General features: G+C 33.3%; 3 protein-coding genes across 3 annotated transcripts; all 3 read right to left on the bottom strand.

Annotated features, from left to right (window-relative positions):
* Nucleotides 1-224: 224 nt before the first annotated feature.
* On the bottom strand, nucleotides 225-8438 carry LOC124543870. Its single transcript, XM_047122191.1, has 5 exons — nucleotides 8319-8438; nucleotides 4203-4416; nucleotides 2981-3111; nucleotides 1237-1392; nucleotides 225-376 (listed from the first exon to the last, which is right to left on the bottom strand). Exons 1-5 carry the CDS (start codon nucleotides 8380-8382, stop codon nucleotides 225-227), a joined length of 717 nt encoding a protein of 238 aa, XP_046978147.1. The 5' UTR covers nucleotides 8383-8438.
* Nucleotides 8439-13410: 4972 nt separating this feature from the next.
* LOC124543657 lies at nucleotides 13411-15935 on the bottom strand. Its single transcript, XM_047121916.1, has 5 exons — nucleotides 15794-15935; nucleotides 15438-15636; nucleotides 15108-15238; nucleotides 14299-14451; nucleotides 13411-13769 (listed from the first exon to the last, which is right to left on the bottom strand). The coding sequence occupies exons 1-5, from the start codon at nucleotides 15873-15875 to the stop codon at nucleotides 13618-13620; spliced, it is 717 nt and encodes a 238-aa protein (XP_046977872.1). The 5' UTR covers nucleotides 15876-15935; the 3' UTR covers nucleotides 13411-13617.
* Nucleotides 15936-21578: 5643 nt separating this feature from the next.
* LOC124543632 lies at nucleotides 21579-24099 on the bottom strand. The gene is made up of 5 exons (XM_047121889.1): nucleotides 23990-24099; nucleotides 23680-23875; nucleotides 23058-23188; nucleotides 22406-22558; nucleotides 21579-21806 (listed from the first exon to the last, which is right to left on the bottom strand). Exons 1-5 carry the CDS (start codon nucleotides 24048-24050, stop codon nucleotides 21655-21657), a joined length of 693 nt encoding a protein of 230 aa, XP_046977845.1. The 5' UTR covers nucleotides 24051-24099; the 3' UTR covers nucleotides 21579-21654.
* Between the last annotated feature and the right edge of the window lie 142 nt (nucleotides 24100-24241).

Below are 24241 nucleotides of genomic sequence, written 5' to 3'. Positions count from 1 at the left end.
TATCTTTAAGCATTTTACGAGTTTCATTACTGTATTATGAATAAATTTGAGAAATCTCTTTTTATATATATTATTAAAAAGCCGTTATTTATGTTTTGTTTTTGATTATGAAAACACGATGAATGTGTATAAATAAAACAAAATAAGTTAGAAACGCATTATTATACAATACTATAATAAATCTTCCAGTATATTATAATTATTAGTTCGTCATAGCGTCGTTTTCAGCATGAATCCAAATTCCGTAAAGGCATCAATAGTAACTGGTTTTTAATAACATTAAAAGCGTGACCAAAAATTTTATCCATGTAAGGTTTTCCAAACTGATGTGTAAATGATCTCCAATTCTGATTAATAAGGTAATGCATGATATCACCTGAAATCATTGAATTATTATTAATAGTGAATACATATAATGAAGGTAATAATAGATATTAATTTCGATACACATGATGATATGAGCCGTCTGATAATAAGTAAAGTTGGTTTTGGTGGCACCTTTATCTTAAAGATGAATTAAGATGAAGGGGCCACCAACCTGGGAAACTAAGGCTTTCCCTTGAGCTAGTTGTTACACTGACTTACTCTCCCTTCAAACCGGAACAAAACAATACTAAGCATTGTTGCTTGGCGGTAATATATTATTATTATTTAAATTAAATTTTTATCTGCTCTGTTTGCATAAATAAAAATGTTTTTTTTTTTACATTTAAATATAAAATAGAAAATATTATTATGGATTTTTGTAGACTAAATTTAACACACAATTATATCATCTTCGTATAATGTATGTACCATATAAAATTCAATCCTTAAATGGTTTGCGTAAATTTTCCCTTCTCTATTGTGAAATAAGTCACAGGTGCGATTTATTTATCAATGAAAAAGGTAGCTATCAACGAATGCCCTTTCATATTGTATTTAGGCACCTTACTTTAATAATAACGACCCTTTATCAAGACTGCCCTTGATGTAAAAGGTCTTAATTTAAGTACCTTTATTCAGTCTATTGCGTTTTTATTATGACGTAAGCAAGTTCGAATCGAATTTAGACCGAAATAGGAAATTAATTTGTGCAAAACGTCAACCCTTTCTTCCAATTTTAATTTATATTTGACAATTTTTTTTTATTTCAATTAACTAATTGATATTTAACGGTTGAGAAACTAGTGAATAAATTGAAACCAATTCATCAATAATGAGTAATGCTCCACGTTAGCGGTTAACTTTGCTTACTTTTCTCCTTATCTCCATCGTAGAGGTTAGAAAATATGAATTCGGCTTCGTCAGATATGTCGTGCCAGTAATAAAATCCCTTGAGATCAATCACTCTGTTTCCATTACCGTCTAATGTTATATTAAATGGCATAGTCATATCGACTTTGACGTTCTCTAAAATAAAAAATGAAATTGAAAATTAAGGATTTACATATAACACAATAACATTGCATCGAGTAGTGAGACAAGGGGACATTATATCCCCCAAATTGTTCACTAATGAAATGAAGGATATGTTCAAGACGCTGAACTGGAAAGGCCGAGGCATCAACATCAATGGCGAATACATCTCTCACTTTAGATTCGCAGACACTGCAGGACCTACAACAAATGCTGAACGTGCTGGCTGATTCTTCTAAACGTATCGGCCTATGGATGTAAAGTAAAGTAAAGTAACAGCCTGTACATTTCTCACTGCTGAGATAAGGCCTCCTCTTCCATTAAGGAGAAGGTTTGGAACATATTCCACCACGCTGTTCCAATGCGGGTTGGTGGAATGCACATGTGACAGAATTTCGATGAAATTAGACACATCCAGGTTTCCTCACGATGTTTTCCTTCACCGCTGAGCACGAGATGAATTATAAAGACAAATTAAGCACATGAGTCAGCGGTGCTTGCCTGGGTTTGAACCCGCAATCATCGGTTAAGATGCACGCGTTCTAACCACTGGGACATCTCGCCTTTGGATGAACTTGGACAAAACCAAGGTCATGTTCAATGAACATGTTCTACCGAAACCGACTGCGATACACGGTACCGTCCTCGAAGTTGTTCAAAAATATGTCTACCTCGGGCAGACTTTGCGATTAGGTAGAAACAACCTTGAGGACAAGGTGAATAGAAGAATTCAGCTGGGTTGGGCAGCGTTTGGGAACGTTTACGTCGAATCTTTACATCGTCGATCCCACAGTGCCTTAAGACGAAAGTCTTTAACCAGTGCGTCCTACCTGTCATACGGAGCCGAAACGTGGACACTCACGACAAGGCTGGTCCATCAGTTTAAAGTCGCTCAGCGTGCTATGGAAAGGGCTATGCTTGGCGTTTCTCTGAGGGATCGCATCAGAAATGAGCTGATTTATGTATGTATGATTTATGTAACACAACTTCCATGGATATCTAGTAGTGCGTTTTTCAGAGAAAAATAAAAAAGGCTATTTGAGCTTGTAACCATTTTCTTAAAAAAGAACTTCAAATAGAATTGGTAGATTTTTTAAAAATATTATATAAACATTCACTACGAGTTAAATTATGAAATTGAATATGATATCATAAACAAACAAAAAAATAATCGTATGCAGTATACAGTCAGAGTAAGAAAACCTTCGTCAGTTTTCAAATTCATTCCTTTATCAAGTCTTAAGCTCTTAGTACCTTTTCAATTTAAAAATCAAATCAATGCGACGCAATATGTCATTCTCAATCAGTAAAGCAGATTATCGCTCATACTGAGCATACGAAAATAGAACATAAGGTGACCGAACCCTTTCTCAACCTGACTGTACAAACTGAAATGCGACCAAAAAAAGAACCAAAAAAATATAGCTTTTCGAGCCTCAGAAGTGTTATTGCTATTTTTTTAGGTTCCAAAATGAATACATTTTTTTTTATGACCCTTCATGGAATTTGAACCTAGGGCTGCAGCATATACCTCTATAAGCTAACTACTATCGAGGCTGTGATATAAGATACTTATACTTACCGAGCTTTAGGAATATAGTTCCTTCTCCATTGATTGGCATTGAAAATAAAGTTCCTGCGATCTTATATTGCCCTTTTCCCAAAAGGTCGAAGTGAAAAATCAGTCGGGATACATTGGATTTCAAATTAAGACTGTTAAAAAAAGTTTTATATTATTATTATAAGTTGCTTGCTTTAATATTTTTAACTATATTAATCTTATAATCTTTTTAATTCGCAATGTGATTTACAATAATGACTGGAAAATGAAGCACAGAACTGTACAAATTAATTGTCATACAAATGTTACCTTCTTTGGCTTGTGAATTTATCAGTTATAAATTCATTTTATACGTATTTGATTAAAAGCGAAATAGCCCAGTGGTTATAACGGGTGTATTTCGACCAATGATTGCGATTCAAACCCATTCTAGCACCACAATATTTTTTTTGCGCTTATTTTGATTTTCATAACATATCTCATGATCGCTGGTGAAGTAAAATATCGTAAGGAAATCTGCATCGGTCTAATTTCAATGCAAATCTGCATGTTTGTCCAAGAATACGCTGCTTTAATTTACAAACAAACAAACGAAATACTAAGACAATATACACACAATTATGCAGCGCGTTTCGGAGCAGATTATTATTAAATATGTAACTATAGTTTCGCTTAAAAATTCAACAACTCAAAGAAAACGTGGATAGTTCTTCCATCGCTTTATGCTTATTGAACAAATTAAAAATAATATTAACCTTTTTTTACCTAATAGTAGTAGTCAATATTGCCCATAAACATTGGGAGTGAAATATAAACCAATAAATATGGCCAAAGTCCAACCAATAACCAAACGACTTCCTTTAGAGCATTATAAACATACAACAAACAACAACAGCCTGTAAATTCCCACTGCTGGGCTAAAGGCCTCCTCTCCCTTAAAGGAGAAGGTTTGGAACATATTCCACCACGCTGTTCCAATGCGGGTTGGTGGAATACACATATGGCAGAATTTCTTTGAAATTTGTCACATGCAGGTTTACTCACGATGTTTTCCTTCACCGCCGAGTACGAGATGAATTATAAAGACAAATTAAGCACATGAATCAGCGGTGCATGCCTGGGTTTGAACCCGCAATCATCGGTTAAGATGCACGCGTTCTAACCATTGGGCCATCTCGACTCCGGCCGACTCGATTATAAACATAATTATGAAAAAAAATATTCCAAGAGTACGTGAACTAACCCAAATTCATCCACAATTGCATCATTCAGTCCTGTGTATTCCAGGTCCTTGGTATCAAGCCGAAGCCCGTCGCGGTCTAATACAAAATAATCCACTCTGACAGGATCAAGTTGTAAAGAGCTTATTTTGTAAGCATCATACGTTGAAATTGGAACGGAAAAATTTGTAAATAAATTCAGGAACGGATAGTGTTGGAGGAAGCATTTCAATGGCGCTGTAAAAGATAATGTAACAATATATTAATTTCATCTTACTTTCTAAAGAATTTTTTGTTCAAAGTAGTTTTCAATTATTAACATTTTTGCCTAAACTATATCATTTCTATCTACTTTACTACTTTTTAACATTAATTAATGCTGGTAAATAATCACTCTGTTAAAAATGTTTACTACGCAAACAACAATTAAATGTTTTTTAGGGAACTTCAACTAGTAAAAAATATTACTTTGTTGTGAAATGTTTATAAGATGTATTGTGTTCAGATTTTTTCTGCTTCATAGCTGTAGTATGTATTATTGGAATAAAAAAGTGTCCTTATTCCATAATAATTATTCAAATATAATAATGTTCTTTTAAAATGCCAAGGTAAAGACGACCTAACTTTCACCAACTCAATCAAATGTGCAAAGAGCGACCGCTCCCGCAAACCGCACTGAAGTTCAGCTAGAGTCCGATAATGGTAACATTCGTATTGGTGTGGCAGAATTGCGTTCTAGAGAGAATAACAATGAAGTAGGCTTGAAATGGAACGAGTTTGGACACACAAACACAACTACGCAAGCACGACACAATGAAACAGAGCAATTCCGCACCCGCGGTGTTCCGCTAAACCTGGAACGAGTAGCATTCCACTACTACCCGGAAATATTTTTTGTGTATACTGATTAGTAATGATTGGGGAAATGATACCCATTTTTGAAATTTGTAAAGCGTTGGAATACAGCGGTGAATTTGCTGGAATATGTTGTGCAACCATAAGATCATTATTTTCTGGGGTAGGAAATGACTCTTAACATTTCTTAACATCCAAAAATATAACAAGAGATTTCAATTGCAGATACATTGACAAATTAATTAGCCCATTACACGTCACGATAAAATGCCTAATTAAGGATTCCAACATATCTTCATCGTTTCTCTCGAATCTGGAAGATTTGTGGATAGGGATGACATGTCTGAGGGTGTGGTGGAAATGTAGGATGAGAAATTAAAAATGATAGAATATATTTGTTTATTAATCTTAAATAAAGTATTTTCATGAATGCCTGTAGCACCTAATCGTACTAAAGATGATGCTTTTAACCAGGAGTTGCCAGCAGAAAAACAATACGATATTGGCGGAAACAATTAGTGCGCAAAGAGAAAAATGTTCTTAATTTTTTCACATCGTAAAATTAAGAACCTAGCGTTAACCTAATCTGCAAAACTGATAGAAGCACTGCACATTCTGCCTTTAAGTTACAGCTACACATGGAAATCGACGAAGTACTGTGTGATGTCTTTTCATCAATACCATTCTCATAATTGGATTCATATACATATCATATATATATATATATATATATATATATATATATATATATATATGTATATTATTATTATATATATGTATAGGGGTCTATCGCTATGTATATATTTTAAATTTTTCTTTAACTTCTGTGCACACCCTACTGACTTCTGCACTATTCTGGGTTGGCTGGCAGAAAATGCTGTAATAGCGTTAAGTCCGCCCTTTGTACATGTTTAATCTGTGCAATAAACAATAATAAAAAAAAAGCGCCAGTTTTCAACATCGTCAATAATAGCACAAGTGAATATATTTATTAATAAATAATAATTTAAGTGACAGCTAGGTTTGTAAGAAATATTACATTATAATAAATATAATTTATTCAAATCACCACATTATATACGCTTTACCAAATTAATTTGGTTTTTGTTTTAATATGGTAATTAATGTACTAAATTATGCTATGTTTACGTTCAAAACACGCAGCTACATATGTGTATATATAACTGCGTTTAGATCTGTCTTCACTATCAATATGCTGATTAAGTGAGTCAGAGTCATTTCAGTCACATTTTATTTATTTATTTATTTATACTTCATTGTACACCACATGTTACACATTATAATATGTTACAATATTATATATAATATTGTAGAGTACAACGGGCGGTCTTATGGCTAAGTAGCCATTTCTTCCAGACAACCCAATAAGAGAGAGGTTGTATGAAAGTTGGGTAGGTGGTGCTAAGTCGGTAATATACATATATTGCATACAAATATCTACATGTAAATACTCATACAATGTACATATAATATATATATATACATACATATACCCATAAATTCATATATGTACATACACATACATACATATATATACATACACATACATACACATACACACACATATACATATGTAAACATATACATATCAATATTATAGACTAATAAATAATTATAACTAAACTAATAAATAAGCACTAATATAAATCGTCTCTATGCAGATTCAAGATAAAACTTCTTTAGGGAATTTTTGGAAATTAATAGTGTTTTGGATTTTTTTATATTTAATGGTAAATTATTCCACAACTTAATTGCCTGAACGGTAAAAGAGTTACTGTAGAATTTTGTTTTATGTACCGGTATTTTGAGTGTAAGACTCCGGGAAGATCTCAAAAGAGAAGGATCGCCTTGAAATTGAAACTTCTCCTTTAAATAAGAAGGAGCCCTTAAATTAAATAACCCACAGTACAGAAAAGACAAAATATGCAAGTTCCGGCGAAAGCGAATAGGGAGCCACTTGAGCTTCGAACGAAATACAGAAATGTGGTCATATTTGCGAAGGCAGAATATGAACCGGATGGCGAGATTTTGAAGTCGCTCAAGCTTATTGAGTTGGTCCTCGGTCAGATTAGTATAGCTTGCATCGGCATAATCAAGAATAGGTAAAAGGAGAGAATTTGCTAAAATAATTTTGGTAGGAATTGGTAGAAGGGATCGAAGCCGTCGTAGCGAGTTCAGTGAAGCGTAGGTTCTTCTTCTCAGTTCTTTCAAGTGATCTGACCAAGATAATGTTTGGTCTAAATACACCCCTAGATTTTTCACAACGGAACAGTAAGGTAAACAGGTACCATTGTACTCAACAGACGGTATATCAGCGTAATTAACCTTAGAGACCATGCCCGGACTACCAATAATGATGACATGTGATTTCCCGGGGTTTATAGCAAGTCCGTACAGTTTACTCCATTGGTGAATTTTCTGTAAGTCGTTAATGAAAATAGCAAAGAGCAAGGGAGATAAGACGCCACCTTGAGGAACCCCTGCCTGGACATTACACCATGAGGAAAACGTCTCATTAAGGCGTATACGTTGTCGACGGCCTTTCAGGGAACTCAGAAACCACTCAATCACTGATGGAGATATGTTAAAGGAGCTTAACAAACTCAGTAAAACATCGTGATCAACGCAGTTGAATGCGTTGCTAAAATCTAAAAGTGTTAAAATAGTGAGTTGTTTGTTGTCCATGGCTAACCGAATATCGTCAGTAACTTTAAGCAATTTTGTATGGTGCGGGAAATAGATCCATTGAATTTTATTAAATTAAAGTATTTTTTGTTTATGATAGTAGAAGCCCGGTTTAGCGCCGATAAAAGAAAGGCCTATAAACCATATTTTTAATTAAAAAAATCATTTAGGACTATAGAAGTCTACTTTAGGTATTTAACTCATTATCAGAAACTTCAATATTAGTTTTAGTTATTTATAACACCAAAAGAAGCGAAAATCCATAGTAACTTTAATACCCAATTTCTCCCTCTTAAGCGATCAACTTTCGAAAATTATTTCTTAGTGCTCCCCTATTTTCTATAAGGTTTCTGTAAAAAACCATTGGTTGAGGCGAGTTAAATTTAAAAGTTTTATATATTATATGTTTCAGTTACCAATATATTTTTCTTTATATATCTTTATCATCCATATATTTTCTATTTTCACTTAAAAGTATACTAGCACTCATCTTTACATCTTCTTATCACCATTTATTAGCAGATATACATAGTTATATAAATATTCAAATCAAAAAACAAATGCATAAAAATACATACCATTTGCCAAAGTACTACTCGTCTGAATGGCCACTAATATAATAACATATTTTGAAATATACATGACTTACTTCTCTATGTATCAAAGATACAATATAACTTTTATAATAAGGCACTTGCTTTTTATACGTGAGGATATAATAAAATTTACTAATACCCATCTAAATAATTCATACAGTTTTTATAAAACAACATCCAAAGTTTTCCTATGGTTTCCGTTGTTATTGTTAAATACTATACATACTTCATCTTGGTATTCATGTTGGTTTGATTGATAAATAATAGATTTAAACGACAAAAAAAATGAAATTTATTGATCGAGCGTTTTGAAGACGTCCTCCAATGCATTGGTAAAAAGTTTCGGGGAGATTACATCCCCCTGTCTTACCCCGCGATGCAATTGGATTGGTCTTGTGCTCTGATCTTGTACTTGGACGGTCATGGTTGCGGCTTCGTACAAACACTTCAACACCTGGATATACCGATAGTCAATTAGGCACCTCTCTGCATGGATTCCAGAACAGCCCAGGTCTCAATGGTATCGAAGGCTTTTTCGTAGTCCACAAACGCTAGGCCTAGAGGCTGATTATATTCCTCGGTCTTCTGTATTATTTGCCTAAGTGTGTGTATGTGGTCAACGGTACTGAAGCCTTTTCGAAACCCAGCCTGCTCAACGGGTTGGAAGTCATCGAATTTCCGGGCAAGACGATTCGTGATTACCCTCGAAAACAACTTGTAAACATAGCTTAAAAGTGAAATGGGGCGGTAGTTCTTCAGAAGAGCTTTATCACCCTTCTTGAAAAACAGAACCACCACACTTCTGCTCCATGTCTTCGGTGTAGTACCATTATGGAGGACGGAATTGAAAATGTTAGTCAGCTCTCTCAGAACTGGTGTGCCTCCTGCTTTAAGAAGCTCTGAGGTAATTCCGTCATATCCTGGAGCCTTGTTGTTTCCAAGTTGCCTGAGAGCAATCCTAATCTCGCCCAAATCGATGTCGGGAAGATCGTCTGATAGGTGGCGTGTCAGTCTGGCTCGTGGGTCATCCGCACTGTGGGACTCAGGTGGAGGTACTCGTGATGAGTATAAATCGCCATAGTACTTTTCGACTTTAGCGAGAATCTCTGGTTTTGAGGTGACGGTTGTGCCTTGTGTGGTTCTGAGTTTTGTTAAGTGACAACAGGAGGTATGTAACTTTGCAAGAACCTTTGAGCCCCTATTGAGTGCTATGGCATCTTCAATATTCCGGGTATTAGCTCGTCTTCTGTCACGCCTTATTAGTTTTTTAACCTTCCTGTTAAGTGCCTGACACTCAGATGGCGTCATATTCTGCTGTTCTCGTCTCCTCGTCATCTCGTTCAGAGTCTCGCCTGAGATCTTCGACTTACGTCCATTGCTCTTTTGTCGAAAGTAATTTTGGTCCACTTCGCGGATGACATGCACCAGACTATTGGTGGCGTCGTCAATGTCCTGCCTGGTTTCCAGCATGGCAAATCGGTTCTGTAGTTCCAACTGGAAGCTTTCGCAACCAGCTTCGACTTGGGGCTGAGTTGGTCTAAGAGTCGACTTCATTAACCGCAATCGTTCGATTTTAGTGTTAATATTAATGGTGCCTCTTATCAGGCGGTGATCACTTCCAGTGTTTATCCTGTTGATCATGGAGACATCCCTGAATATTTGGCGCTTATTGGATAAAATGAAGTCGATCTCATTCATCGCTGTGTTATCGTGGCTTCGCCAGGTCCACTTCCTTTGGGGCTTTTTCTGGAAAAATGAATTCATCATAAATAATTCCTGAGCCTCAAGGAAGTTTACCAGCATTTGCCCCCGATGATTCCTGTGCCCATAGCCGAATTTTCCTACCCTCGATTCACCATCTTCTTGTACTCCCACTTTGGCATTGAAGTCACCCATAACATTTGTGTAGAAGGTACTGGTACGAGACATAGCTTTCACTATGTCTTCGTACATGGCTTCGACCTCTTCGTCAGTGTATGTAGACGTTTAGGCATACACTTGTATTACCTTCAAGGCATACCTCTCGGTTATCTTTAAGACAAGGTATGCCACCCTTGCCGACACACTGCCAACCTCCACGACATTGCTTCTGAGTGACTTGTGGATCAAAAAGCCGACGCCACCTTGGGATGGTTGGTGTCCTTCTCGGAAGTAGAGTATTTGACCGGAATCTAGTGTCATCGTGTCCTCGCCCTGTCTTCGGATTTCTGATAGACCTACTATATACCAGTTAATACACAACAATTTTGTCAGTTGTTCGTCCAGCCGCAGAGAGCGTCCATTATACGTGGCCAGAAACAGTCGCCGTTTGTGGTATCCTGCCGTAGCCCGGGGATTCTTAGCACCCCCATAGCACCGTTACCATGGCCGGTACCGTGGCCAGGAATAGTGCGATTACCGGGAATTGGGGGCCGTGAATTTGTGTCGTCGCTCATAGAGGGGTTTTTGCCTTAGTCACCGCGCTTGGCAGGCGGGTTGGTGACCGCAGTGACTGGAAGCTTTCACTAATAGCGCTGCTGCCCGCTATCAGGATTAGCATTTTCGGATTCCAGCATTTGTGTGGTTATACCGCCACGATTTCGGTCGCCAGAGCCTCGTTCGTTGATTAGCAGGATGCACCACGAGCAGGTGAGGTTGACGGTAGGGAGCCTAGGTTGTTGTCAACTCCCCTTATACCCCATGTGATATGGATAGATAATAATTAATTGAATGCAAAACAATTCAAAGTGCAACAAACGGACATAACAATATTATTCATATATACCGAAAACTTTGGTAATGATATTATAGCACACGAGACATTTAATCATTTATATCAACTGCTTCTATTTAAAAAAAACTAATTAAAATGTATATTTATTGTTACAAATTCTGAGCATTATATACAAAAAATGCATTTTAATATTACTGACGCAAGTACATAATCATAGACACATCTTACGATAAGGTATTTATATTTATATACCTTATGTATATAAACACATAAGTGTAAGTGTAATATTGCAGTGGGTACACGTCTGTAGAAGGAATATTAAGTACAAAATAAATTGTATTGTCGTACAAACGAAGTTTTCATGGTATTTTATAATAATACGGAAAATTAAGTGCTGTCATAAACATATGAACAAATAAAACATAACCATGAATAAAATTTATATACATGTTATTTTATCTTATAGGCAGCCAAAAGCCCGCTAAGTAGTAAGCTGTCCACGCCACGTCCAGCCCACGCTCCAATGCCAGAACATCAACACATGGACTGATGGCAACGCAAAGTTCTACAGTCAAATAAGCGACGGGGCAGTTTCTCTCCAGGCTACTAACAAGGAATAAAGAAGGTACGCCTACATCTGCAGGCTTCTGACAATAACAGTTCCATCCTCGTAAGTACTGTGGATAAGCGTATCGGGTGAGAAGAATGTAAGTCCAACAGAACTGATGAAAACTGATGAACACTGATGCGTGTATTTGATAGTAAGAGCATCAAAATAAGTTAGGAACAATATACTCGTATATCAAATCCTTTTGTTAACGTGAAACTCTTTGGCCGTCAGCTCGTTGTTAGTTTGTCAAGCGTGACATTAGTTGGTCAAGCGGCCAAAAGTTAAATGACTTCAGGTACGCACTTCTGCATGCACGACCTCCTGATGGGGGTTCACGGGTTCTCAATCTCGTCAGTTCCTGTTCACGACCACCTACCTCGGCAAAGACATCGACGACGTCGATCTGAAGGGGCGACGTTAACCAACAGACATCGGACAAAAACTGACAAAAGAAAAACTTATAAACATACATGTGGGTTGATAAGATAAATTCCTGTGTCAATTATAAAAGCAATCAGTTTCTGTTTTATAGCTTATACCTTTTTAAATTTCTTCAAAAATGAACTATGACATACGTCGTAAATGCGGCACCAAACTTGGGAACTATGATATTTGATCCCTTGTACTTCTAGTTGCATTAGCACGCTTACTATTAAAACGAAATTCAATATTACTTAGTACCTAACTGTTGCTATTTAATAATAAAAGAATACCTACCTACCTACTACCTACCCAAATTGACTTGCGCAAAGCTCTACCACCAAGTAATAATTACGAGGATAGGTATTAAATAGGGAAACAATATTGTCAAAGACAATTTCTACTACCCTAAGATTGCCAATAATACAACGTATTTCAACTACAAAAAACCTTTGCAACATTATATTCGTTTTTACCTGACTAATCTATTACGAGGTAATTTTTTTAAATTTTTACTCTAAATATACTGGGAAAAAATCCAGGTAAGATTTCGATAGCTTAACGTCAAGTAGAGACCAATAAGAAAAAAATTAAAATAAAAAAGCAAAAAAATGTTATTGTAAAATACTAGTTGGAGGCAGAATATACATTGAAATATAAATTATATGTCAATAATTGATTGAAATTAACTTTAATTGAATAAAGTAGGTCAAAGTAAAAAAAATAACAATGATTTTAAACAATAGTATTTAAATCGACAATCTTTATAGTCACGTCAATCTTAATAATAAAATAATAAATTTTGTGTATTAAAAATAATGTATTTTGTATTCAATTTTGAGGAAGGTTTTTGCCTGAAGCATGATTCATTTAGAACGTTGCATGTACTTACCGAATGATATTTATCAATAAATAAATATCGAGTGAGAAACAATAGTATATAAAATATCAAGAGTATTTAGCCTTATTAAAATTTTGATTAATATGTCCTTTTAATTTAACATCCTTTGTGTTTAGAATAATATGAAAATACTCCCTTGTTCCTACACCAACTTAAAATCTACAATAATAAGGGATCTTTATTTAGTTAGTGTCAGTTAAGTTCTACTCACAAATAAATTCAAATTAATATTATTAAGATTTCGAATCACTTATAATATTGTAATAATATGTCCCGAATATATGATATTATAATATTTTTAGGTTTAATAAAAATCAAATTAAGCCTAGTATAGAATTGTCTCAGTATTCTCATGTTGTCGATTAATTAATTTGGCGTCAGCTCAGCAAAAAGAATTAAAAAATTGAACAGGAAATAAAACTAGAATGAATTCGTCAATTATGTACTCGTATATTAAGTATTCAAACACTTTAAAAAATTAACATACTAAAAGTAAAAAGTGTATATATATTTAAATTGCGCTTGGAATTTACTATAATTTGAATTTTATATAGTTTCAATATTTATTTTCACATGCACATAATTACTTAGTACGTTTCGGAGCCATAATTATTGTTATATTTAGGGATATTTTAACCTAGCAACTATTGAAATCCCTTAAAGGCATCGAGAGCATATGGTCTCTGAACGTGTTATAAATCTTGTCAGCGACCGGGTCCATGAAAATCTTGCCAAATTGTACCGTCATAAGTTTCCAATTCTTATTAATGAGGTAATGCATCGAGTCACCTGAAACGAAATATCATCATTATATGCACAATTTATTTTTTGTTTTAAATTCTCCACCTAGGCACTGTAAGAAATATTCATTTTAATACTCGATTTTGCCCATCCACATAAGTTTGTATAACCCTACCCAAGTAATGGTATAAATACCTAAGTATAGGTTTATAAATTTAATATAAAAAGATAAAATATTATATTGCTATTGATTTTTAAAATATCTTTAGCAAGCAAGCAAATGTCACCTGACGCGGGCTAATGGCATCGTCGTTGATAAAATGTTACATAAATGCTTTTCCTTTAGTATAACTCTTTCACATTTTTACAATAGCAAATTATTCTACACTAGAATACTTGATGAGTTTCAGTACTAGTATACTAGTACTAATTTATAGTATATATATTCTAGTTATACCTCATGTACTTACCCAAATTATGAAAAGGTCTTAAATCCCAGCCAAAATAAAAAGCCAAAAAATATCATTTAATAAAAGAGAAAAGCCTGTTAAATTATAATACAAAAACAATTACTTACTTAATTCCTTATTTCCATAATAAAGATTCGAGAAATTAAATTCAACATTGTCCCTCACATCATACCAGTAATGAAATCCCTTCAAATCAATGAACCTTTTACCATCTTCTTCTTTAATACCGAACGGCATTATCAAACCAAATTGCATATTCTCTGTAATGTAGACAAGGCAGTTTATAAATTGAAAAAAAGAAACAATATATAAATACATATATATAAACAGCAATGGGAGAGAGAAATAATGAAATTGGAAAAATTCCACCGATATCCACTCCAAGTTGATTTGAAGCTGACTCCGGCATTTTTCTTCATAATTAAAAGCACATATGTATGATCCTAATTATTTACTTTTATGGCATAGGTAGACAAACGATCAAATGGGCCATCTGATGATAAATGATCACCACAGCTCATTACAAAATTTATTATTTTTTATGGTGATACCAATGAGCCACCAATCTTGGGAACTATGATGTTATGTCCCTTGTGCCTATTAACAGTTCACTCACCCCTCAAAACGAAATACAACAATAATAAGCACTGATTCTTGCTAGAACATGATCATGATTCACTCATCTATTCTACTAAGACGGGCTTGCACAAAGCCCTACCAACTAAAACAGATTATTTTCTATTTGTCAACAGATAATGAAGAAATTAATAACAAACATTTAGTACCACATTTATATCAAAATTACACAAAATGGAATAGTAACTTCCTCTTGCATATTATTTATACTAACTAAAAGTATTTTTGTAAGATTTTAGGTTAATTCATATAAATAATTTATTTTTTATTTAGAACTTACTAATGTCTACAATGCTGGAACCTTCGCCAGTAATTGGTATAGAAAATAATGAACCACTCGTCTTGTAAGGATGAGTGATAACCATATCCGTGCGAAAAGATACTTGCGAAACGTTTGTGATAAAATTAAATCTGGAACAATATCACACAATCAATTATTTATTTATTAAAAGTGTAACAAAATTATACCTAACTAATAAACTAGATATACGTAAACTTTCTGTCTGTATCAAATGAATTATACATCAAAATTTTAAATAGTATAAATCCATCGTCCACTTCAAGTATTTTTATAAAATTTAAAATAATAACAAAATCAGTTTTTACTTACCCAAAGTCTTCCAACATTGCGTCGTCTAGTCCTTGGTACTCTACATTTGATGTATCAAAAAACCAACCATCCTTGTCCAAAGTAATTGCTTCCTCTTTAAGTGTATTAAAGCGAAAATGAGGAGATGAGACGAGAGAATTTTTACCGAAAATGTCTAAAAAACTATTTTTTTGAAGAATACATTTTAATGGTATTGATCCTGTAAAAATATAACAATATTAAAAATAGTACATTAAAAAAATATTAATTTCGTATTAAACATTTATTCAATAATTGGTGTTCAGTTGTAATATGAATGATAGTACAATTCGAAACAAGTGCAACTTAGATACAGCATTATTTTAAAAATCTCTCACCTGATACTAAAGTACTTGTAAATTGAATTCCAATAATTGCAAAAAATATTAAAAAACCCATGTTTGAACAGCCTTCCAGCATCCCACTGTGAGTTGCTTTACTTCAAGTTTGCCTTTTATACATCTTCAGGTATAAAAGTAGATCCATTCATGTTTGCGTGATAATTTATTTATGCTGAATTCCGTACAATTTATTTTTATTATATATATTCGGTTATTGCTTTTTGAATATTACAGATTTTTAATTCGATTTTCGACTTTTTCTTTACACCTTTTCAAATATACAAAATTAATTGGAGTTTCGTTATATCGTAATTATTAATAGTTTCAATAACCCAAATAAATAGAAGCTTGTTAGACGAAATCTGCTACCAATTCAAAAATAATGTCAATTAACTAAAATGCTTTAGCAATGGGAGATAAATGGGAGATATGAGATTACATAAATGGTTTTAGAAAGTCATAAAAAGTTGGTCAAAAAATTAAAGTAGCCTGTAAATATCCCACTGCTGTAAAACGCTGCGATTTAAGCCTCCTTCTATTAGGTAGAATGTGAGCAGGTTATTCTACCACGATTTAGATAAAATGACGCATCATTTTTTTTCTACCGACTCATGTAGATTTTCTGTCAAAATTTTCAAGCGCGACATGAATTTCAAAGATAAAGCCTTTCTTTATATCTTTCGTTATATCAAACTGAGTCTTTTCCGGGCTAAAACCTGTTTAGTTAAAAGTCAGGTTTAGTCACGATAGTTCTCCTCTGCGGATTGATGTATCAGTTGTGATAGAATATAGTCTGTGGAAAAAATAATACAGAAAAGGTTCGCGGAAACGCAATAATCCTTGCCCAGTTTTGGACTCGGTAAATTAGAATTCGATCCATCCCATTACAGAAAAAGTAGATTATCTGTAGATTTATCTTAGTTTTTTTTTGTAGTATGTAAAGAACTAATATGTGTGTTATTATAATTTATTTTATTCTAATTTCTTTTCGACGAATAACCAATAATGTACCTCAGAATATCTCGAATAGTCGAGATGGCCCAGTGGTTAGAATGCGTGCATCTTAACCGATGATTGCAGGTTCAAACGAAGGCAAGCACCGCTGAATCATGTGCTTAATTTGTCTTTATAATTCATCTCGTGCTCAGCGGAAAACATCGTGAGGAAACCTGCATGTGACAAATTTCATAGAAATTCTGCCATATGTGTATTCCACCAACCTACATTGGAACAGCGTGGTGGAAGATGTTCCAAACCTTCTCCTCAAAGGGAGATGAGGCCTTTAGCCCAGCAGTGGAAATTTACAGACTGTTGTTATTGCTGTTGTTGTTGTATATCTTGAAATAAATAAACAAGTAAAAAATAAAAAACAAAAGTAAATAAACAAATCTGCTTGAAATAAATATTCACGACGTTTTTAAATGTATTTAAAGATCTACAAAAACGAAGAATGTTAATTATTTTGTAATTGACATTTAAATTAAAGTGCTTGAACTTGACTTAAGCGATAATTAATTTTATCTCGGCAATTCTCTGCTCTGTTGTAAATAAAAAGTTGTATTTAAATATAGTTATGCACAAATAATATAAATATAACAAGCCTTATGCCTACGATTTAGGGATATGTTCAAAATATTTTTACTAAGTAACTATTATGGCAGCTTTACTATGCGTTTAAAATATTAAGTCGTTTATGTGTGGCATTATTTATATTATTATAAAAGGGATACCTAACCCTGAGCCAAAATATGATGATCGTCTCTTTTCTGTTCCGGCTCGCCCGTCTCTTTTTGGACCATGATGGTCTCGAACGGCGGTTACTGCCCTCCAAGCGGATTCCTTGCCACCGCGACACTATTGCTTTTAAAGAAGAGATCACATCTAATCACATAGCTCCTAGAGCTACCCCGCCTCCAGCGTATGCTGAGTGGTGGCGATAATAAATAAAATTTTAACAAAAAGAAAAACCGACTTCAAACAAAACACTATTTTAAAACAAATGAATATGCACGAAAAAGTAATAAAAATAATTGCGTATTCAACATATTTTTAGAGTCTTCCTAAGTTAAATGAAATGAAAAATATTAGACTACTTAAAAGTCGATTAACGATTATATCATGTAGTTATAATTATTGTTATATTTGGAGCCGGTGTCAGCCACGGTGCCCTTGCCCCAACAATCAAAAGAAAGAAGCGATACGAGCCCCTTGATTGATCCAGTATATTATTGTGTAAAAGGTAATTTGTAAAAAACATATTTGTCAAAGTATTCTCGTATTGTTTTTTGATAGATATACTGTAGGGTTTTATTGGCTGACACCGACTCCAAATATAACAATAATTATAACTACATGATATAATCGTTAATCGACTTTTAAGTAGTCTAATATTTTTTCATTTCATTTAACTTAGGAAGACTCTAAAAAATATGTTGAATACGCAATTATTTTTATTACTTTTTCGTGCATATTCATTTGTTTTAAAATAGTGTTTTGTTTGAAGTCGGTTTTTCTTTTTGTTAAAATTTTATTTATTTTTTGATTTTAAGTGAAGCTGATGTTGACTAACTAATTTTTTTTAATATGGATAGATTAAACGTTCCGTTTATATGAGTCAGAAACTACTTCGAGGACAACTTCAAAGGAAACTTGCGAATAAAGCAAAAATAGACTTTCGAAAATGCGGATTTAATACGTCACGCGGCGTAAACTACAAGGATCCCTCGAAAGAGCTGTAATCGAACTCAGCAAAAAAACTTTGAAAAAGACCAACTATATTTCGTACATCATATGACATCACATCACATACACAAAATTTGATTAAAGATAGTAAGAAATTCTGCCCCATATCGCACCCTAACTGCGAGCCGTATAGGAGTTCCATCACTACATAGTATAAAACAAAGTCGCTTTCTCTGTCCCTATATCTTTAAATCTACGCAACGGATTTTGATGCGGTTTTTTTTAAAAGATAGTGTGATTCAAGGGGAAGGTTTGTGTATATAAAACATGAACAATATAGTAAAGAAACACTAATAATTTTAGAAGTTTGCGATGTGATGTCGTATATAAAAAAAATCTGTAGTATATTTAGTATCAGTATTGCACCCGTGCGAAGCCGGGGTGGGTAGCTAGTTGATTATAATATTCGACTATGATAATTACATAAACATAACCAAATTACGGAAGGTGCCTCAAATATCCAAATAACCTATAAATAAAAGATTCGACCGAGTATCGCTAACGTGCTCCTCAGAATTGTTCCGTTCCCTTCCGTTCCGTTACTTTGTCATGGATCCTGTGCTCAGAACCTTACCAAACTTTCACCAAATTACCCTTGAAGTATATATTTTATAATAAAAAAAGAATTATCAAAATTGGTTAACGTGATTTTCAGTTATTCACCTATTTGTCGCGCATATACATAATGCAAATTTAAGACTTATGTCGTTTTCACATGGATACCATCATCGGAAAAAAAAATAAAAAATGGGACCCCACGGGAAGCACTATCTTTCAAACAAAAAAAAAATTATCAAAATCGGTCCACCCAGTGAAAAGTTATGAGGTAACAAATATAAAAAAAAAAAAAAAATACAGACGAATTGATAACCTCCTCCTTTTGGAAGTCGGTTGAAAAGATCAAATTAGAAAGAATTAAATGTAAATTATTTTAATTGAGAAATATTACCAATTGAAACACTACCACCGGTTCGGAAAGAAAATACCCTGAAAGAACCGGCGAAAGAAACTCAGCGGTTTTTTTTTTTTGTTTGTCTTACGTATTATATAAATAAACAATTTAATATGAGATGAAATAGCCAGGAGGCGATCGTTTCATTCCCAAGGTGTGCTATCGATCATAAACTCATTAATTGTATAATAAATAACCTTTTGCACACAAGCGTTCCTTAATATTTTTTTTTAATTTGGCAACAGAGGCATTTTGAACGCTTTCTGGGATCCTGTTGTAAAACCGTATACATTGCCCCACAAAGGATTTACTGACTCTACGCAGTCGAGTAACAGGAGTAACAAGTTTGTGTTTGTTCCTTGCACCAATGTTATGAGTATCACATTTTCTCATGAAATCATTAATATTTTTTCGTACATACATAACATTAGAGAATATTTATTGAGAAGCAACAGTCAATATCTTGATTTCTTTAAATTTATTCCTTAACGATTCTTTAGCTCTTAGGTTATAGATTGCGCGAATAGCCCTCTTCTGTAGCACAAATATGGTATGGATAGCGGCTACATTGCCTCACAGCACAATACCGTATGACATTATACTATGAAAGTAACTGAAATATACTAAGCGAGCCGTATCGACATCGGTACATAATCTAATTTTTTTGACCGCGAATGCCGCAGAACTCAGTCTACTCGCCAATCCGTTAATATGGGGGCCCCATTGCAACTTGGCATCAACAGTAAGGCCAAGAAACTCAGCAGAATCAATTGGATCCATCGATTCCCCGTTGATCCCTTCCCATCGGCTTTTACATTTTATACATTTGGTGTACTAAGTTTCACAATTTTAGTTTTATTATTATTTAGTCTAAGATTATTTACGCTAAACCAATGTACTATATCAGCTATAGCATTGTTTACGTCGTCGTACTGTACCTGTTTTCTATTAATTTTAAAAACTAAGGAGGTGTCATCAGCAAACAATACTATATCATGTTTGTTCCCAACAAGAAAGGGCAAGTCATTTATATATGTGAGAAACAGAAAAGGTCCAAGAATTGATCCCTGAGGGACCCCCATACCAACTCCAGGAGACCTTTTTCCTTTGTTTTTAATTTTAAATAAATAGATATGTCCCGAATTTATACGAATAAACATTAAATCAAATCTTTAAATAATAATTTTAATCTTATAGTTAGGATATGCCTTAAGTATGTAGGTACATACTTAAACCATTTCAAAATTATTTATTAATGTTTGTGAGCGCTGTGGACAGTTCATGGGTGTCGAATATTTCACTTAGTTTACAACCTGACCATCCTTTAGCCAGTACAATAAAATTATCAATAAAGTATACCTTTGCAGTCCAAATTGTAAAGGAATTCGTTAAAAACATTTTAATTTGAATTAACCCGGAAACTAACAAGTTTGGGAAGTGGTATTACATGGCTAAATTTATGCAATATTACTGTAATCTCTTTCGAGGCGATTGTTATCGTATTTAACTATCAATTCATGTTATATATTTTTTAAATATATTTTGATGAATAAATACGTCTACAATTCCTATGGTCCTTTTTAAATAACAATTTAGCAATTTTTAAGAAAGGTAATTTTGAAAATCATTTTCACCTTATCTTCTTATGTTATTTTTTATTGTAATTGGGCTGTTCCATGTGATTATTACATGACTCATGCATTTGAATTCGTAAAGAAACTTTAAATTTGGATAAAAATCTAAGATTTACCAAAAAGTTCATGTGTCCAATTCAACGTTATCATTTTAGATATTAATAATAGCTCATTTTTTTAAAAATGATTATTGAAATTTCAGCTAATATTTTGACTTTCATTTAGCCTTCTTAAAATCTCTAAAATTTCTTTATTACGTTATGAAGATATTGCCGTGGCCTTCAATAAGGAATAAAAATAAAACAAGTATCAAATAAATTGGTAAAGTAACCAAATAAAATACTAATTGATATTTAAAACATGTTTATTTAAAAATTACATAAATAAAAATAAGGAATTTCAAAAACAAATTAACATTCAGATACATTTTATATTGATAATAATTCAAAAGACTAAGCAGATAGAATTATTATTGTATATAAAAATTTTGCAGCATAAATATTGTTCAATTTTGTTTTAAGAATAAATACTTAACAATTATAACAATCTTTCAATGGCATCGCGAGGAGGTAGTCCTTGAATTTATTAAAAACGTTGGAGGCGATTTCGTCCATAAAAATCCTTCCAAAGTTCGTCGTCAGATAACGCCAATTCTTATTCATACGACACAGCATCGAGTTACCTTAAAGGAAAACAGATATATTTAAAAATATGACAAAAAGTATTACGTTTGAAAATGAGCCGTGATGGCCTAGTGGTTAGAACGCGTGCATCTTAACCGATGATTGCAGATTCAATCCCAGGCAAGCACCACTGAATATTTAGAAAAACATCGTGAGGAAACCTGCATCTGACTAATTTCATAGAAATTCTGCCAATGTCTATTCTACCAACCCGCATTGGAACAGCGTAATGGAAGATGTTCCAAACCTTAACCCCAAGTATAGCTTTGTAAATGCGAATCTGAATGATTTCTAAATAGTGATTAGATAACCCATCGCCTGGAAGGGGGTTAGGTGATTAACCAAAAAAGGGATACAACCGCTTACTACGCGATAGATGTGAGAGCTGTTGACAAAAATCCACGAAAAGCACAACTCCATCGTGCAATACAAATTGGGTTGACGAACACAAAGCTTACAATGATGCGGTAATGATAAGATAAACTTTCTGAAGGTACCTGTGACGTATATTTCACCCAGACACACAAACCTAAGTAACTGAATGTATTGTAATTTTTACTTCAGATATTCAAGGTATAATACAAAAACATTTACTTACTCAATCTCTTATTTCCATTGTAAAGATGTGTTAATGCGAAGTCACCATCATCTCTTACTACATAAGTGTACTCATAATCTTTAAGTTCTATATACCTTCTACCATCGTTTTCAATGATATCAAAGTTTATTTTAAAACTGTATTGAACATTACCTGTCAAAAAAATAAAATCAATTAATAAAAGATTAATTAACGTAGAATGTTTCGTTGCGCAATTCTTTTCTTTTTATTTAAATACATGTAAATTTCTACAAAATACCTTCAAACTTTGAATTATATTTAAGGAAAGTAATTTGATATTAATTCCAGTACTAATCCCACGTATTAAAAAAAATTAAAATAATAATTTATTCCTATATTGTTTTTTCTGTTTAAATAACTTGTCAAATTATAGTCTGTTCTACATATAAGGCGAATTTATAAATATTTAAGGTTATCAGAAATGCATGCAGAGGGATAATACAAGTTTTAAACTACTATTAAAATATTAATCTAGAATAAAATACATAATTTAATTTAATTAAAAAAAAAGTATGTATTAATGATACAAACTATTATTTAAAGGAAAAAAACATTATGTCGCTAAAATATAAGTACGTCATTTAAAGAACCATTATAAAAATAAATGCAAAGTTTAATACGTAAAACTTACTTAGTTTTATCACAGAGTGACCTTCCCCGTCGATTGGTTTTGAAAATAAGGTTCCACTCGTCTTGTAAAGATGCTTGGCCACTAAGTCCGTGTGGAAAGTAATTTTCGCGTCTTTAGTATTTAAATTAAATCTGTAATTAATTTCACAAGTTTACAGGTATTTATGAGTACAATATATAATCATTAATTACATAAAGTTATAAATTAGTAAGTTCAAATCGTGTAATTTTAACATTACTGTATGGTATATGGTCAAAATTAAATTCAAAATTATTAAGATTATACATACCATCATACCCGTATATGTTTATTATTTGTGTTTGCGTTGCATTTATAAACAAAGATGTATAGCTTTATACATTAGTAAAAAGCTTACTTGGTGGCACAAGGGACATAACATTTTAGTTCTCAATGTTGGTGGCGTTAGTATTTTTGCTGCACCAATGTCTATGAGCGGTGGTAACTATTAACGTTCAGATAGGCCATTTGCCTATCCGCTTGTCTATACTATAACAAAATATGTGACAGGCTGTAAATGCCATGTTGATAGACAAAGGATCTCCTCGAAAAAATTTAAAGCTTTAATCCCTGTCCTGTACTCATTGACTAATATTTTACCCACCCGAACTCATCTAAAGCGGCATCGTCAAGTCCATCATAATCTAAATTGTATGTTTCAAATACCCAATCATCCTTGTCCAGGGTGACATTTTTCACCCTCAGAGTATTGAATCTAGGCAAAGTAACATCAGAATTGGTATCGAATTTGTCTAAAAAGGTCGGACTCTGAAGAAAACATCTTAATGGTATTTGGTAATCTGTAAAAATATAATGGATAAAATTATTTATTTACATTTTATATAAAACCAATCTTTGTACAACACTTCATTAAAATAAGCTCTAATCAATTTTCTAGAAAAAAAATCTCTCACCTGTAGCTAAAGTACTTGTTAATTGAATTCCGATAAATACAAAATATATAAAAAAACCCATGTTTAGATATCCAGTACCTGAAGGTACTATGCGTTGATATATCTCAAGTATGCCTTATATATATATAGTTGACTATTAAATAAGATTTAGTCACACCTACCTTAAATTTATTTATGTTGAGTTCCGTACATATTACAATGTACAAGAAATAGTGTGGCAACCTTTTTTCGTTTACTTTTTTGTATTTAATT

Source organism: Vanessa cardui, chromosome 3 (genome assembly GCF_905220365.1).
Source record: "Vanessa cardui chromosome 3, ilVanCard2.1, whole genome shotgun sequence".
NCBI lineage: Eukaryota > Metazoa > Arthropoda > Insecta > Lepidoptera > Nymphalidae > Vanessa > Vanessa cardui.
This window is presented reverse-complemented; position numbering and strand designations above follow the sequence as displayed.

Coding starts and splice junctions, on each gene's coding strand:
- LOC124543632 (XM_047121889.1), bottom strand. CDS start 24,050: ATGGGTTTTTTTATATATTTTGTATTTATCGGAATTCAATTAACAAGT. Junction 23,876..23,989: donor AACAAGTACTTTAGCTACAG/GTGAGAGATTTT, acceptor ATATTTTTACAG/ATTACCAAATACCATTAAGA. Junction 23,189..23,679: donor GCCGCTTTAGATGAGTTCGG/GTGGGTAAAATA, acceptor AATTAATTACAG/ATTTAATTTAAATACTAAAG.
- LOC124543657 (XM_047121916.1), bottom strand. CDS start 15,875: ATGCTGGAAGGCTGTTCAAACATGGGTTTTTTAATATTTTTTGCAATT. Junction 15,637..15,793: donor TACAAGTACTTTAGTATCAG/GTGAGAGATTTT, acceptor ATATTTTTACAG/GATCAATACCATTAAAATGT. Junction 13,770..14,298: donor TTATGGAAATAAGGAATTAA/GTAAGTAATTGT, acceptor ATTTCGTTTCAG/GTGACTCGATGCATTACCTC.
- LOC124543870 (XM_047122191.1), bottom strand. CDS start 8,382: ATGTATATTTCAAAATATGTTATTATATTAGTGGCCATTCAGACGAGT. Junction 4,417..8,318: donor GAGTAGTACTTTGGCAAATG/GTATGTATTTTT, acceptor TATCTTTTACAG/CGCCATTGAAATGCTTCCTC. Junction 377..1,236: donor CGATGGAGATAAGGAGAAAA/GTAAGCAAAGTT, acceptor CAATGATTTCAG/GTGATATCATGCATTACCTT.